The sequence below is a fragment of the Tinamus guttatus genome, unplaced genomic scaffold (genome assembly GCF_059628265.1).
Source record: "Tinamus guttatus ecotype Peru unplaced genomic scaffold, ASM5962826v1 Tinamus_guttatus_pri_ptg000601l, whole genome shotgun sequence".
Lineage (NCBI taxonomy): Eukaryota > Metazoa > Chordata > Aves > Tinamiformes > Tinamidae > Tinamus > Tinamus guttatus.
In genome coordinates this window covers 2,024,465-2,040,966 of record NW_028289135.1, presented here as the reverse complement: position 1 = coordinate 2,040,966, position 16,502 = coordinate 2,024,465, and the positions used below count along the sequence as shown (strand labels likewise).

The window sequence follows — 16,502 nt, the reverse complement described above, 5'->3', positions numbered from 1 at the left end:
AAATACTTTTTTATTATTGACTTTTTATCTTACCTTTTCAATCTTAAGCATAAGGGCATGAAATTAAATTATGGCTTACTGCTTGAGGCATAAAGTTAGAGAATAATAATTTCAACCCAGGATATTTATTGTTCTTAGTTAGTTAGAAAAGAATTAAAACTGTCTCCTGCTCCTGAGCAGGATGCTGAAGCAGCTGCTAACGAAAGCCTCTGAAAACCATAAGCTCCCCAAAAAGCTCAGTGAGTGCTCCTCTGATCTGGGGTTTGAAGGCATGCTGCAGTTTGACTCTTCCCCCACGCTGCTGCTCTAAATAATAATAGTAATAATAACAAAATAATCTTAAGAGCACCCTTATGTTTGTAAAATGACCCCTCCTCCAGATAAATGAATGCACACAGCAGTGTATTCATTACTCTGACAAGAGCCTGCAATAATGGCTCTGAAAACTGTTCCTGTTTGTCTTGGTAAAGCATTAAGCTAACTGCCTAGTAATGATATTTCCTCATGCATTGCAGCTAGTGGTGTAATGATTTACACACACAGGAAGGCATGTTTCATGCTTCTTTTTGGGTGCACAGAAGAGCAGAGGAGCCTGTCAGGCGGTGCTGGGTGGAAAGGGGAGCTGCGCACACACACACACACATAAACACATATACGCACATACACACATCAGGGCGGGTTGTGATCGCTTGCAACACCCCAAATCAGGGTGAGGGCTCAGCGGCCACCTCCACCCGCCCCGGGGGCGCCTGCCCCACGCCGACATGCCCATAGCTCCGGGCTGAGCCGCAGGCGGTGGCAGCAACAGCACAGGAGGTGTGAACGTGGATTATTGCTAGGCCTATGTTTGAGATAGATTGACGCTTCTCCGGGGCAAGACCTTTTGCACTTGAGCAATGCAGTGAAACCAGCCAGGCAGACCGAGGCCTCCAGTCATTACCGCTATGCAAAATGCTACATGGTAAGTAAACACTTTACGTTTGGCTTCCTCTTTTGGATGATATTTTGATACCTTCCAGTTCCTTCAAGATGTTTTCCTTAATACAACTCAGGGCAGGATTTCCAAAGGGTGCTTTTCAGATGTCTCCTCTTGATGTCCAGTACCGTTTTCCTCATTTGTCCTCCAGCATTTTCGTCAAGGCTGTCCATGACATTTGGTAGGTCAATCCAGTCCTCAGGCCTGGCTTTCAATTCCAACATAGCCCTTAAAGCCCTACATGGCCTTTCTCATTTCCCCTTCCTCCAGCTCACTTCTGCCTCTATAAATGATGTTCAAAGTTTTAACTTTTTGTTGAAAGCCCTCTCAAATTTATTTATTTATTTATTTTTATTTCATTTTAAAGGACTCCCCAAACTGGCTCAATTTCATCTGGTCTCACCTATATTGAGTGAAACACGTAGTAACACCTCTCCATAAATCTTTGCAAAAATAGGGAGAGTTATGAAGGGACCAGGACAAAAACATCTGATGTCTTTCTAAGCCCTGGAGAAAGGGTACAAAATGAAATCAGCTATCCAAAACCATCAGTCAGAGAAGGACAGATCTCATTGAACAGATTAGCTGGAAGGCAACAAGTACCAGGAAACCTGGAATCAGTCAGGTCAAAGGATATAGATAAACCCTCCAATACTAAACTGATGACAGGCCATGAAGTTTAATGACAGCAGGGTTACGAAAGACTTAATCAAGTCACTGTCATTTGAGTAACTAACTTTAAATCCTGAATGACCAACATCTGCCTGATGTTGATGGGGGAGGTATTACATAAGGGTGACTAAGAAAAGCGCATGCCAGATATTGGCAGGTGGGGCCTGAAAGTCAGAGCTGCAGCATGAATCTAAAGCAGGAGACCAAGGAAAAGTGGGAATAATAATTTTCCACATCAGACCTTTTGCCCCAATATCACCTTGAACTACAATTGGTAGTGAGAGAATAAGAATCTGCTTCAGATAAAAAACACCTAAACCCGCAAAAGCAGATCAGATTTTTTTTTTGCCTTCTCTGCAAAAAAAGAGACGATCCAGTAAAGTCTGATCTGATGGTGTTGATGACAGAAAAAGATTTGAAAGAAATTATTCCATCTGAGCAGATCTTGTGTGGCACAAGAATGTAGCAACATGCTTTAGGGAGAGACACTACTCCAAAAACTCCAGAGAAAAGGAGTAAATACCACTGTGGGGGCAAAAGAGAAAACAAAATTTGCAGTCTCTATGCCCTGGCTGCAGGTCAGTAGTTCCCATGCAGTGTATTTCACGCATTGCTTGTCCTTGGGCTCCACAAGCTGCCAACACCCATCTTGGGAGCACTCCTCATTGTATCCAGTAGCTTGCATCGTTTGTTATATATGGTCCTAATCTGGGGTAGCAAAGATTGCAGGATCCAGATGGTCCCCCAAACTTCGCTGATCATAGGCAGAGATGGATGTTCTTCAGCAGAGAATGCAGACCTGGAAAAAAAAGAGTCAGCAATAGGGAAAAATGGGTCAACAATAAGCATGTCGGAGGCTCTCTGTTCTCAGCAAAGCTCGTTCATCTGAAACATCTCGGATAGAGCCTGTGCTTCTGAAGTGGAATGCCCATGTGGTGGTCCCCTCCCAAGAGGTCACAAGTTAAGCATTGTAGCTAGGTGGAAGGGAATTGTCAGGGGACAACTACTATTGAGCTGTTGTTCACACTTTCAGTATGTTTTAGAGCCACAGATGAAGTTAGCAGATAAAACTCAGGGTATTTCAGGAATAGGTGTTTAATGATGGTGTCTGGAGAAGAAAACAGACTGCAGCCAGCTAGGACATCACTCATGATGCTGCTCTGTAGCCTTGAAATCTTGTTTGGTCATGCAGCTCATGTTTGCAGACCACAGGAGCCTAACGGTTTCCAGAGATGGCCTGTTAGGAATTAATTGCATTTGCAGTACTCATAGACTGGAGTACTAACAAAGTCTCATTGCAATGAAATGAGAGGCCTTTGCTATCTTGTCCTCCAATCAGGTAGTTCTTACTCAGCCAGAAGCTACAGCTCTACCCTTGTTGAACATGAGGTAACCTCATATATCAATTATTGCATGGGCATCTGCCAGTTTCAATGCTGTGCTCTGCACCTTTGTAGTGCTTTCATGCCACAGATCTTTGAAAAATCTCTGAAGGAAATTAAAGTCTGAAAAGTGGGAATCCCCTCATGTGATACGTGATCAGTCCATTTGAGCTGTTGCAAGTGTGGGGGTTGCAGGTCCAGCATGCTGAACACCTTCTTCCCTAGCCAGCACATTAGTCTGGCATGTGGGAACATCCCTTGGTCCACACAGAGAGGTAATGGATAAAGTACATTCCTGATTTTGCCACTGGCTCAATATGGGATGTTGGGCACTGTTGCCTCCCTGGGCCCACCTTAGTCCCTTAGCTGGGATCCATGTCACTTGAATATACACTTTTATTTGGTGGGCATCTTGCTTAAGCTAGTCCATGAACCTTCCTCTACAGGCAAATGGCAGCCGTGGGCACCTCCAAATGGACTTCAGGTTGAGAACTTGATGGATCCCTGTCAGGAAGTGCTGATCTTCTGCACTGACTGGAGAAAAAGCGTGGGTGAGTAGCTCACACCAGATGACTCCCTTCCGGAGAACAAATGCTGGGTCAGGAGAGCCCCACATTTGGAGCATGCCACACATTTGGACAGTGTCCAGGCATCAGCAATGCAGGCTGGCCTGGGAGCCAGCAGGCTTCAATGATGGACGCAGTTTTAGGGAATAAACGTGGGGCTCGCCACTCTGAAAAGCAACACTTTCCTCAAGGCACTGCTGTGAAAAATAGCCAAGGAGAGAGGAAATAATGCTGTTTCACCTAATTGCTCTCCATAAATCATCTCTTGGCAGCAAACCCAACTGGAGCATCAAGGTGATAAGCAGTGTTTGTGCCTTGGACCACCCTCAGTGCAATATCCTTGTCCCTTTGCATCCCTGACCCATATATGTGCGGCCACAGGACAACCTCCGAGCCGGCCCCGCTTCCCCAAGCCGTGGGCAGAAGCGGGTAGGCAGCGGGCTCTCCCTTTGCCCACACTGGCACGGTGCTGCTCGGGTTTCACAGCGGGACGGCGGGCGGTGCTCCCAGGCGCTGCACCTCTCCCGGGGGCCGGACAGGGTGCCAGGGCGTGTGGGGCCGGCCTGCTCAGCTTCCCTGTTTGCTTTCCGGGCGGTTGTTCTCCCTGCTGCGATCCGGGCGCTGCCACTCGCGCTGCGGCGGTGCAGGAGGGATATTGCGTGGTTCTTCCCCGCCGCAGGTGAGCCGAGCCATGCCCTACCTGTACCGGGCGGCGAAGCCGCGGCAGCCGGCGCTGCCGCGCGACGCGCGGGCCACGCACAGCTCGGGGCAGAACTACGAGGCGCTGCGGCAGGAGTGCCGCCGCCGCGGGGTGCTCTTCGAGGACCCCGACTTCCCCGCCACCGATGCCTCGCTCTTCTTCAGCCAGAAGCCACCCGTCCCCTTCGTCTGGAAGAGGCCTGGGGTGAGTACGCTGCTCTTCTAAGCACCGGGTATGAATGTCCTTCTTTTCCGATTATATTGAAATATTTTGATTATATAGTATGCATATGTGAATATACACCTACCAACCACATTTAATCATCTCTCAGACTTTTTTTAGCGAACGAAAGCAAAGGTAAGATGGAAATAAGGGGCCGTGCAGGGAATTTATGATAAAACAGGTGATGAGGATGTTGTAAGCATTTAAAAAACAAGCGCTGTTCATGTGGGGAATTGTTAACTAAAAGTGAAAAAAAAATCAAAATATTTAAGGTATGAAACTCTCATGCTCCCTTGCTTGACTACATCATGAAATGCATTCAGAGATTATGAGTACATGCCTTGGTTACTGAGCCATTCAGCAGTAGCCAAAGGCCTGATGAGTATCTTTTAATGCATCTTGCATAACCATCATTAATAACACCATGATAGCCTGAAGTTTCATTAGTCATATGCTCTTCAATCACTAAACCAATATCACTCTAGCTTCCTTCTCTCCATTTAACTCTGTACCTAGTAGCCACAGAAAATCTGCTGCTACGTTTCATTTCCTTGTTAATGATTAAGATATTTATTCTCTTCTTCATGGTCTGAAAGCTTCTCCTTCAACAGAAAACTTTCCTTTACCAATAGCGACAGCAAGAAAGGAAAATAATGAAAGAATAGTCTTAAAAATGGCTTTGAAAATCAGCTTAGTGTGGAGCTCCAGGCCATTGTGCCTTTTCATTAATGTCGTGTGACTACAGACTGGAGCTGGAGCTACTGTTGGACAGATTTCATCCGAGGAAATAGGAGACACCCCACACTGCATGATCCAGCAGCAGCAAGTCCTGTCCTCTGGTCTCTGCAAGGGCCCGCACCGCTAGTTCATTGAGAACAGCTTTGCTTTGGCCAGATGTCGGGTGCTGTTCTGTCATGTTTTTTCCAGCTAGGGATTCGCTTAGCTCTAGGACATGACTGGTAGCAGCTGAGAGCTCCCATGTTGCTGTCTGCGGTACCGGAGCGGTGGTTTGTCTGTTGTACTGGCTGCTTCTCCCTATGCGATCTTCGTAAGACAAACTCGGAGTATTTCCAGCATGAATAAATTGCCAAAATGGGATGTGCCTTCAGGCTGCAATTTTCACCATACAAAAAGGTGAACTTTTGTGAGCAGCACAGTGAGAAATACAGCTCATGGGAGAATGGGAGAATGTATAAGGACAAAGTTTGAGTTATGCTCTCTTCTGGCTCCTCCACTTCATCTCTTAATATTCATCAGGATCTTCAGTAAAATAGAGGGTCTGTAAAACCCTCTTGGAATGGCAAGTTTTGCTTGCATGCGGGATATAGACCTGGAGCATGTGGCAGGTTGGGTACCATAGCTGAGCACTCCCTCAGTGCATGTGTACATGTGTTCAAACTGCTTTTTACACTGACACCTCTCCTACTAGCATTCTACAGTATTCTGGATGAAGAATAGCACAATTAATGTGAGTAATTACAAAGATGAATAATGTTTCTACACAGATTTACACCCAATAAGAAGTTATGTTTTGTAATGAGGGTAGAGAGGACTTTCTCATTAGTTTAAAATGTATATATCATGTATGTATGTATGTATGTATACAGCATGTATGTATGTATGTATACATACATGTATGTATACAGCATGAACAAGATGCTCAGCTAACACTAATCTCTAGGCCTCACCCTTAGTCAGTGATTTACAGTAATTGGCACTTCATTAACCTTTTTGCCCCCCTGCAAAAATCTGAAATCCTGTAAGATGCAGCAAGATATTTAGTAATTTTGTTTGGCTGACCCTTTTTGTTTTAAATGAAACCTTTAAAACTGTATCTTAAAATAGGATTTTCACCTCTCTCCTCTCCTCTCCTCTCCTCTCCTTTCCTCCCCTCTCCTCCTGAATTTATGTCTAAATTATACTGCTGAGATAGCCAGTATATCTGCCACTTATTTCTAATAGTTGCAGTGCCTAAGAAAGTCAGACATGTCAGTTGAAAAAATGAAAAATGAAAAAGAATGGAATGAAAAGAATGAAAAAAGTAAAAAAAAAAAAAGAAAAAAAGAAAAAAGAAAAACAAACAAGCAAACAAAAAGAAAGACAAAGTAAGTTTAGTGCCAAATACATCCATGGTGTAAAGAAGGAACCGAGAGGAATTTCTCCTGATCCAAACAGCCACTTACAACTGGAATAAAAGGACTTGTATACTGGAGCCAGGTAGAGAAATCTAGTCACAAAAATAAGGCCACTTAAGCTAAAAGGCCAATTAAATAAAGCCACTTAAACAGCCTGTCCCTCAATCTTTCTTAGGACTCCATGTACCTCCTCTATAAATGTGTGTCAGAGACCCAGGAGATGCAATTTATTTTCCCCTGAGTCAAAAGAAACAACTTCAGTGTAGTAGGAGGAGAGTTATAGTTCACCTCCTTTCATCTCTCTAATACAAGAATTACACCTTCCTGCTCCTGGGCAATTTCCTTGTGCAGACAAATACATTGAATTACTGGATTGTGTGTGTGAATGCAAGATTTAGTTATGGGTTTTGTCCTTCAACATGCTGAAAACACCAATGTACATTATTATACCATCCTGTCTGGAGATCTCTTTAATATTATTCAAAAATCCTAGAGCTTGATCTTCTTTTGTGTATTGGGGAACATTGAACAGGTCCATTCAAAATCCTTTCATTTTTTTTAATTGAATTTTTTATTATTGTTTGCTTTAGACATAGGAGATTTACAGTACTTTTCCATATACTGCCTGTAGAGCTGTGCAATAAGCTGTTTCCTAGATCTCAGAGGAACAAGAGGGAGGGAAAATGAACTGCACTGACACACAGCTGTATGCCCAGAAGAAGTCTAGGTGCTTCCATGTTTCTGTATTCTCTCAGCGAGGAATACAGAACCACGGCTTTAATGTGTATGCAAAATTAGACTCCAGATACAGTATCTGAAGACAAAGCCAGATCAAACTGGAGGTTTTCTGGTGCTTGAACCCTCCAACCCTGCAAGTGAGAGCTGCTGCCTAAACCACGTCCGCCTGCCCAAGTGTGCAGCTTGCAGCTGGCTGCTGTCAGCAGCACGGAGGGGCTTTGAGCACTGTGCAAGGAAGAAACCAAAGGCTCACATTAAAGACAACGAATGTTTAAAGCAAGAGCATAACTTTCTCCATTCACCTTGAGGGGCAGCAGGCCCCGAGGCCCCAGCCTCGGCAGGGCGCACACGGGCACGCCGGCGCGCAGGCACACACGGGCGGCAAGCTGGGCTCGCTGCGGGAGCTACAGCCGCATCCCTGGGAGTGGAAACACTCTTAGTCTTGTTCCTTGCTGGAGCACAGAGCTGTTTGGTCTGGTGGAGAACATCACCTGCACAAAGGAGCACTAGTCCTGTAGGATAGCGCCAGTTCGGAGGGCTGACAGATGCTCGATTTGGGCTGCCCTTGGCGTACCTAGAAAGCCTGTGTGAATGTTACTGAAATGACTCCAAAAATTTTTACAGTTGATGGGCTTAGTCATCTTTCCCTCGAGTTTCTTGGGAACTGCTATATAAAGAGCTTGCCATGAGAATTATGTTCTCAGGGAGCTAAAATAAAATATGTTATCAAAGCTTGGCTACTTTATCAGCTGTTGTTAGATTTATGTCTGTGAGCAGCGAGCTGTGCTTTTTATCGTTCCTGTGCAGGCTACACATGACTGAGTGTGTTTAACAAGCAGGAGGGCCAGGTAGGGAGGAGGTGCTGCTTGGTGTCCCTTTGCTCCGTGCAATGGGGACACGGGGCCTGCGGTGCCTCCTCCCCTGCACACCTGGTGCAATGCGGTTAGGGCACAGCCTCACTGCCACTTCCCTTTCCGCTCCTTTCCCATCCACATACATAAATATATCTGTATCTATATCTCTATTAGAGTGTGTGTATTTTGTGGGGGTGACAGGCAGGGAGTTCCTCAGGGCTACTGTTTGTAGGTGTGATTAATGGCAGGACATACCTAACTTGTCCCTTTTCTCAATGGGATGCACGCTGTAGTTGGGTTAATAGACATTTGCCAGCTGTGCCCTATTTGGGTAAACTCCCGTGCAAAGTGATATTGCGCAGGTCGTTTCCATCCTTGTCACGCCACTCTAGCAGATTCAATAGAAATTTAGACCTGCCATGCTCTGGGTTTTATACGAGAGCTCTTAAACAGCAGGGCTGACAAGCATGTGCAGATTTTTCCCTAGAAAAAAAATCCCTGCCTTCAGTAGTAGTTTTCAAATTTACCCATCTCTCCTTTTGCTTGCCCAATCCACAAGAGGCTCTTTCAGCCCTCCTGAAGAGTGTCAGCCATTTGGAGGAACGCCCCGTTCAGCCCAAGCTGCCCAACGGAGGAGCAGTCTGCCAGGGCCAAACTCCCCCACAAACACGATCAGGTGTGGCAAGTGTGCTCATGTAAACAGGGAGTGACTGGCTTGGCACCATTTGCTACGATGCTGGTCATCTCTTCTGGCTACGTCACAGGGAGTGGATGGTTACTATAAAAAGTCCTGAACACATATGAGGAAAGCAAGAGCTGACATTTCTTCTCCTGGCTCACTGGCAAATACTTGTGCTTTACCTCCCTACAGTCAGGCACAGCATGATGTATGTATGCTGCTGCTGATGCTCCAGAGCAACTGTGGTCATCAAAAAGACTTTTGTTTAAAGATTTATAAACAGCCATGGGGACCTGTGGCAAATAGTCTGTAGCCACATTCAGTAGCTCTGTGAATCCTCAAGCATGACACCTCCAAACAGCCACCCTGCTTGTATAGTAGAGACACTCTCTGCCTTGCTACCAATACTGGCCCATTGCCGTCTACAAAACCTTGGCAAAGCAGATGGTATCCTGACACGACAAAATATCAGGTTGCTTCATTTGTTTTGGTGCATGGACAGGCTTTGCTGGCCAGCATGAGACTCGAAACACCTGAAGAGAATTGATGGACCATGAGGGTAGCAAACTCCCTAGCGATGAAACGTGATTGAAGAACAGCAGTACTGGTTTATGTGGGACAGTGTCACAGCTTCAGCAGTGGCCAGGAGCAGATTCTTCAGGAATCAGCACAGTAAACTAAGCAAGACTATCAATAGCCTACCCCAACAGCTTAGCAAAATAGAATACTATAACCCAAAAATAGCTTTTTTTTTTCTAAGCAATTGCAGTGGTTAAAGGATGGAGCAGGCTCTTATTCTTTTTTTTCTCCTGTTTCATTTCCTTTTTTTTTTTTTTTTTTTTTTTTTTTTTGCAAATGCACCCCTAAGAAGCTTTTTCTGCTTGCATAAAATACCATTGTGCAGTAGGATCTGCCACAGGGTATCAGTGTTGACTGATTAAATAAAAGCATACTCCTTTAGCAACATATTGGGTGGCCTTCTCTTTTTTCCTATTGAGTTCAATCTGTTCAATTAAATTTATAGCCCATAGGAAAGAGGAGAAGAAAGACACACTTAGTGGTTTACCAATGTAATTTTCCTATCCAGCTGTGGTACTTTAATTGAATTAAGAGAGTCAAATGAATGCTTGTAAAATAGCTTTAATGCCACCATGATCACATATCTCAGTCCCTCTGATCTCTGTGCACACAAGGGTGGATGGAGTCAACTCCTGCTAAAAGCCAGCTTGACCCTATAAAACAAACAAGGCTGGAGTCCACCTTTCTGTTTGCTTGCTTGGGAAGGAAATAGTCTCATTGTTGTCAGCCACTATATGTTCTGTGTATTACACATAGGTAAATAAAAGCCTTAAACTGTACTTAAAGGAAAATTGCTAGATTTAGCTTTTCCAGACTGTGGGAAAAAACAAAAACCTCTTAACCAGGGTGGTATCCTAATCTCAAGATTCTGGACCAGGATTCACTAGGATATTGAAACAACTGCCTGGAGGTGAACAAAGGGTGTCAGCCTTTCATTAGCTGCCAGCTAATTGGGCAAAAAAATGAGCTGATTCTTTAATTGCTCTACACTATAATTAATTAGCAAGGTCTCCCCACCTCGTGGCTGCACTGCTGCAGGATAGCGCATTTCATACGGCGCACACGGCGCTGCGTGTCTGGGTCAGACTGCGGTGTGCTTCCTGGCAGGCTTTAAATCCTCTCCGTGTGTCTCTGCAGGACATTGTCAAAGACCCCAAGTTTATCCTCGGAGGAGCCACAAGAACTGACATCTGTCAAGGGGATCTTGGTGAGTGAATGTTGAGGCAGAGGCAGTGGTACCTACCCTGGAGCAGGAATATTCTCACGAGCAAGGAGCAGATGTTGTCTCTTTGGGGCTGGTAGTAGTAGTGAAGCAGAGGCACCCTTGAGCTCACCGTACCCACCACTTCCGTATGGGTGACACATCCCACCTGTGCCAGGGGATCATACTGGGGCACTGGAAGCCAAGGGTGATGAAGGACCCCCGCTTAAAGGGGAAAAAAAATGTTTCTTCTTTCTTCTCAATTCACAGGTGACTGCTGGCTGTTAGCAGCCATTGCTTCTCTCACACTAAACGAAAAAACATTGGCAAGGGTGGTGCCACCAGATCAAAATTTTGGGCCAGATTATGCTGGAATATTTCACTTCCAGGTAAGACAAACGTCTAAGACAGCACAAACACCCTTCTGGGCACTCGGTCACTACATGTCGTGGTCATGGCGGGAGCAGCCATTGAAAAAGGCGGGATCACTAAGCCTACTTTACTGACTGCATCGTCAAGAGAAGAATGGCTTTAGAAATCATTTCACATTTTTTTGGAACTGTCAACTCCATTTAGAGTGTAAGGGCTTAAAGATAAATCAGGAGTCAGACTGGGGTCTATAATGTGTGTTTGTCATAAAGATGACATAAAATGACCACTTGCCACCAAGTACATGAGTGACGTGATCCAAATCAGGAACCACAATGCAGCTGTACACAAGTCTTTACTTAAATGAAAAAGACTTCTACAGATTGTGCTTCCTTCAGAACAGCCTCACACAGCGTAAGGGGATCTGATGACTGACATATGCCTTCTAAGCAGCATGATTGTAATTAACTGATGATTAAGAGCACTCAGACGTCAGTGTGCTAGCCTCAGGAAATGGCATGCTCTCAGCCAACTCACGCTCTATCCTCTAAATAGTTTTGGCAGCACAATGAATGGCTGGATGTCGTGATCGATGATCGATTGCCCACCTTCAACAGCCGCTTGGTTTTCCTGCACTCAGCTGAGCGCAATGAATTTTGGAGTGCCTTACTAGAGAAAGCCTATGCTAAGTAAGTCTGGTGTGCCATGCTGCACATGCTTTTTTTTTGTGTGTGTGTATTTGTATTTGCTGATACTCTGATCTAAAGGTGCTGTGTCTGTCTCCTGCAAGCTGGTCCAACTTCAGCGCATCAGGAGGCACAACTAGTTGACTGCAATAGGAGTTGGATCAAAGCCTGAAACTTGGCTGGTTCTGGCTAACTCCAGATTTTTAACGGATTTGACAGGCAGCAAGCCAGTGATACAGTAATGATACCCCATCTTTGCCAACCTGGCAACTAGCATTAATGAAAGAAAACCCCAAGCTTTAGGAATATGGAGAAATGGATGAATTAATTAAAAATGGAATTAACATGGAAAGCAGAATGATCCCAATACTCCTCATCCCGGGTATATTCTAGAGTACTTCGGCTGAAATCACTGCTGTGATTTTACACCCACGTGAGAAAGCACTCAAGCACAGTTATCTTCTAATAGTTCAAAAGCAGATCTCATGGTGCGAATATGTTTTCCAGGCTGAACGGCAGCTACGAGGCTCTGAAAGGTGGCAGTACAATAGAAGCCATGGAAGATTTCACTGGGGGAGTAGGAGAAATGTATGAGGTTAAAAGGGCTCCTGACAATTTCTATGAAATCCTAGAGAAAGCTCTGAAAAGATGCTCAATGGTGGGCTGCTCTATTGACGTAAGTAAGAAATTGGGGCTGTTTGTAGTTTCTGTATAAAAGAAAAAAAAATGAAGGCTGATTAAATTAATGACAAGTAAATGGGCATGCAATAATCTCTTCAGATAATAGGTGCAAAATACATTTATAATACTAATATAGTCATTCAAACAATCATTTAAAAGAAAACAAAAGAATCACATTTCAGCATGTGACGGCCACGTTATTTAAGGCAATAATAATGTTAATGTGAGTGCCTGGGGAGAGTAAACATTATTTCCTGGCTTACTTGCTTACTCTGGGTCAACCTTAAAGTCAGCCATACCCTTGTGAGCATTTACTGTTTCCAGAGACAACAAAACTGACCTTCTTCTGGCCTGAATTGTGTAGCTGCATCTACAGGGACTTGGGAGACTCAACACACTCTTTAGGAACTCTGTCCTCATTTGGAGACAGAGACTGGGCCTTGAGGTTCATCCATTCCATCCCTCCAGATACTGGTATTTCCAATTTTCCCACAGAAGAGGTTCCCGGTGGGTAGCAGCTGTGTAGGTTTATGCTGCTCCTTTAGTTTGTCTAACCCTGAGCTAAAAGAAGCCACCCGAAAGCCCTAGACTTGCTGTGAAAGATGTCACGAGCTGCAGTACACCAAGGAAGAAAGTCCCATTGCTGTTCCCAGTATGGCATTCTTGTTTGCTTCAGAGCAAAGGAAAAATCCCATTGAGCACAAAATGTTCATAGCCCTTTTAGTGCTTGCAGGAGAGGCAAAGGCAAGAGCTTTCACTTGCTCTGCCCAGCAGCTGAATCATTCCACCATTTCCCTTGGTAGAGGAAGACCTGTTGTCTCAAACCTGCTGCCTGCCCTGTTGCGAGCAAAGCTTTTCCACAAGCTCCCTCTTTGGTCCAGACTCTGTCTTCAGCTCTGGGGTTCGGTGTTTTCTGAATTGAGCTTCCCTCTCTCTCCTGATGGAGCTTTCTGCTTTGCAAAGGCTATTTAAATATTCATTGAACTGGAGCAGGATCACAATACTCAGCTGGCTGATGGGACACTTCAGTTCAATCCCTGCTTCCTCAATTGCCTCAAGTGCACTAAATGAGACCGTATCAACTCCTGGCCTCAGTCTGAAAGCACCCTTTCCCATCTCCTACCTGACACAAGTTGCATTTGAATAAGAGTATTTGAATAGAGCAATCGCCTATTGGAAACGTGGATGATATTGATGCAAAACCTCAGAGGCAGAGAAGGGTTTGAAGACTAGATGCTCCACATTATAGGTCAAATTCATATAGGTTTTGAATAAACTAAACCTTTTTTTCCTCCATAAATAAAAGATGCTGAAAAAAAGCTCTAGGAAAATCCCTTTTGTCAAAGGGCACCATTGCACCATCAATGTCTGCAACGAGGAGAAAGACCATTTCTGTATTCACAGTACTGGTTAGCTATTGGCCTGCTGCCTAACACCCAGAAGGGGCCAATCTCCTCCCCAGAAGACATAGTCACATTTTTCTTTTACATTTCAGATCAGCAGTGCTGCTGAGTCAGAAGCCAAAACACGCTTTGGGCTGATAAAGGGCCATGCTTACTCCGTGACTGGCATTGATGAGGTATGTCCGCAATGTCCCATGTCGCCAGCACTCAGCAAGGAGAGACATGGGCAAAGCTCAGGGGACATTCCCCTGGCCTCAGGAGATGGGAGGTGACATCCCGGGGTACCGTATCTCAGCACAGGTTGCAGCTCCCCAGAGGACTGCAGGCGTGGCGGCTTCTCCAGCTGGCCAGAGCTGGAAGCTGGAGCAAGTGGGACGGAACATGTTTTCTGCTTCCCCTTGTGCAGAAGGCACCAGCACAGCTGCTGCTGAGCAGGTCCCATGGCCTGCGAGGAGGCCTCTTGCTCCAAAGTACCTTCCATCCTTCCTCTAATATCTCCTTTTGCCCAGCTGTTACACAGTCTGTGCACACTGGAGAAGGCTTGCTCCCTAGCTAATGACACTCATAATTTTCTCATTTCCTCTTCTCCCAGGTGAGCTATCGGGGACGGAAAGTGCAGCTCATAAGAATAAGGAATCCCTGGGGCCAGGTGGAGTGGAACGGCCCTTGGAGTGACAAGTGCGTGCTTTCTACCCTACTTGCTTTCCTGGCGGCGCGCTCATGTTGCAAAGGCTAAAACCATCTGCTGGCCTGCATCTGGTTTTCTTCAGCCACAGATATTTTCCAGAAAATTCAATGAAGAGCTTGCACATGCTTAGTGGTGTTACTGACATCCTAGCATGTTACCCCCAATATTTTCAAAATAGCTCAGATAAAGAGCCTGTCAAGGTAGTTTAGCCCCTGCGATGTAGAGTTAGCAAAAAATATATATAAATGGGAAAAGACATTTCTAAGATATTTCTAAGACATTCCCCACTGGGAAAAAATATATCTTGAGAGTTTTGGAGGGGTTATCTTTTGCAAGTCTTTCACCATAGTGCCTATAACACAACCTCCATACATCTTCCTGTTACAGGGAAGCTGGAAACTGGTGCTGTATTAGCCTTTCTGAGTAGTTTATGAGCCTCCAGTTGCATTTACTCTGCTCTGGGTTTCTAGATATAGCACTTAATCTTTGTAGGCTGTAGATGACCAAGTGCAAGGTCCTGCACCTGGGGAGGAATAACCCCAGACACCAGTACAGGCTGGGGACTGACCTTCTGGAGAGCAGCTCTGCAGAGAAAGACCTGGGCGTCATGGTGGACGATAAGTTGACCATGAGGCAGCAGTGTGCCCTCGTGGCCAAGAAGGCCAACGGGATCCTGGGTGCATTAAGAAGAGCGTCTCCAGCAGGTCGAGGGAGGTGATCCTGCCCCTCTACTCAGCCCTGGTGAGGCTGCATCTGGAGTATTGTGTCCAGTTCTGGGCTCCACAGTACAAGAGGGATGTGGAGCTGCTGGAGAGAGTCCAGCGCAGGGCCACAAGGATGATCAGGGGCCTGGAACATCTGCCCTATGAGGAGAGGCTGAGGGAGCTGGGCCTGTTCAGCCTGGAGAAGAGAAGGCTGAGAGGGGATCTAAGCAGTGCCTATAAGTACCTCAAGGGAGGCAGTGAGGAGGATGAGGCTGGCCTCTCTTCAGTGGTGGCCACCGACAGAACTAGAGGCGATGGCCACAAACTGTAACACCAAAAGTTCCACAGGAACTTAAGGAAAAATTTCTTAACAGTGAGGGTGACAGAGCACTGGAACAGGCTGCCCAGAGAGGTTGTGGATTCTCCTTCTCTGGAGATCTTCAAAACCCACTTGGACGCAGTCCTGTGCCACGTGCTCTAGGTGACCCTGCGTGTGTAGGGGGGTTGGAGTAGATGACCTCTAGAGGTCCCTTCCAACCTTAAGCATTCTATGATTCTGTGACCATTACATGAGCCCATATTGCTACATAGCACCCTACAAAGTTATGGGAAGATGCAAAAATAAAATAGGATTGCTCTGAAAACCAATCTGTTTTTACTATCAAAGCTAAGTGAAATGCAAACACTACAAAAACAAACAAAAAACTTGTATGTGGTTAAAAGCTACACATTTCCCTTTCAAATTTACAGTTTTCCCTTACACTTTTCTCATATATACATATGTATACATGGCCTGCTGTTGTTTCTTGCTTCTTCTGAATTTTGCTTGATTTACACAGATGCAGAAGACAGCAGCTGTAACCTTACCAGCTCTTTAAAACTGCTGAGACATCTGGTCATCCATAGCACTCATTTGAATGTCCCTCTCCTTATCATGATGCAGAAATAAATATTTCTGCATCAGCTCTGATACTTTGTAATGTTAAAAAAGAAAAATGAGGATAATTGGCATATATAATTAGAGATGGTCTCCAAAAATGGAGAGGTTAGGATAAGGGCAGGCATCTGGCAATTTGGGCTGTTTATCCAAAGTGCTGTATCTGCAAAGTGGTGCTCTGACTCTGTATGTGACAGGCTTTCTGGAGCAAAAGGTGCTAGCACAAAGCTCTGTCAAGTCAGAGCAGATTTCAGGTAAATATAGAAACCCATATAAACATTTTGTGATGGTTGCTGGAATTAAAAATCTCACACAAGGTGCCAAGTATTT

At 45.2% G+C, this 16,502-nt stretch overlaps 1 protein-coding gene across 3 annotated transcripts in view; it reads left to right on the top strand.

Moving 5' to 3' along the window:
• The first annotated feature begins 4,269 nt into the window (after window positions 1-4,269).
• Window positions 4,270-16,502, top strand: part of CAPN9 (calpain 9) — a 28,684-nt gene continuing 16,451 nt past the window's right edge. The window contains exons 1-7 of one of the 3 annotated variants that reach the window (XM_010220879.2): window positions 4,270-4,500; window positions 10,641-10,710; window positions 10,975-11,093; window positions 11,629-11,762; window positions 12,267-12,435; window positions 13,936-14,019; window positions 14,436-14,521. In XM_010220879.2, the coding sequence (XP_010219181.2) occupies window positions 4,288-4,500; window positions 10,641-10,710; window positions 10,975-11,093; window positions 11,629-11,762; window positions 12,267-12,435; window positions 13,936-14,019; window positions 14,436-14,521 (875 nt within the window). In that variant the 5' untranslated portion in view covers window positions 4,270-4,287. The remainder of the gene's footprint in view (window positions 4,501-10,640; window positions 10,711-10,974; window positions 11,094-11,628; window positions 11,763-12,266; window positions 12,436-13,935; window positions 14,020-14,435; window positions 14,522-16,502) is intronic. The other 2 variants (XM_088534891.1, XM_088534892.1) reach the window with 2 other exon arrangements.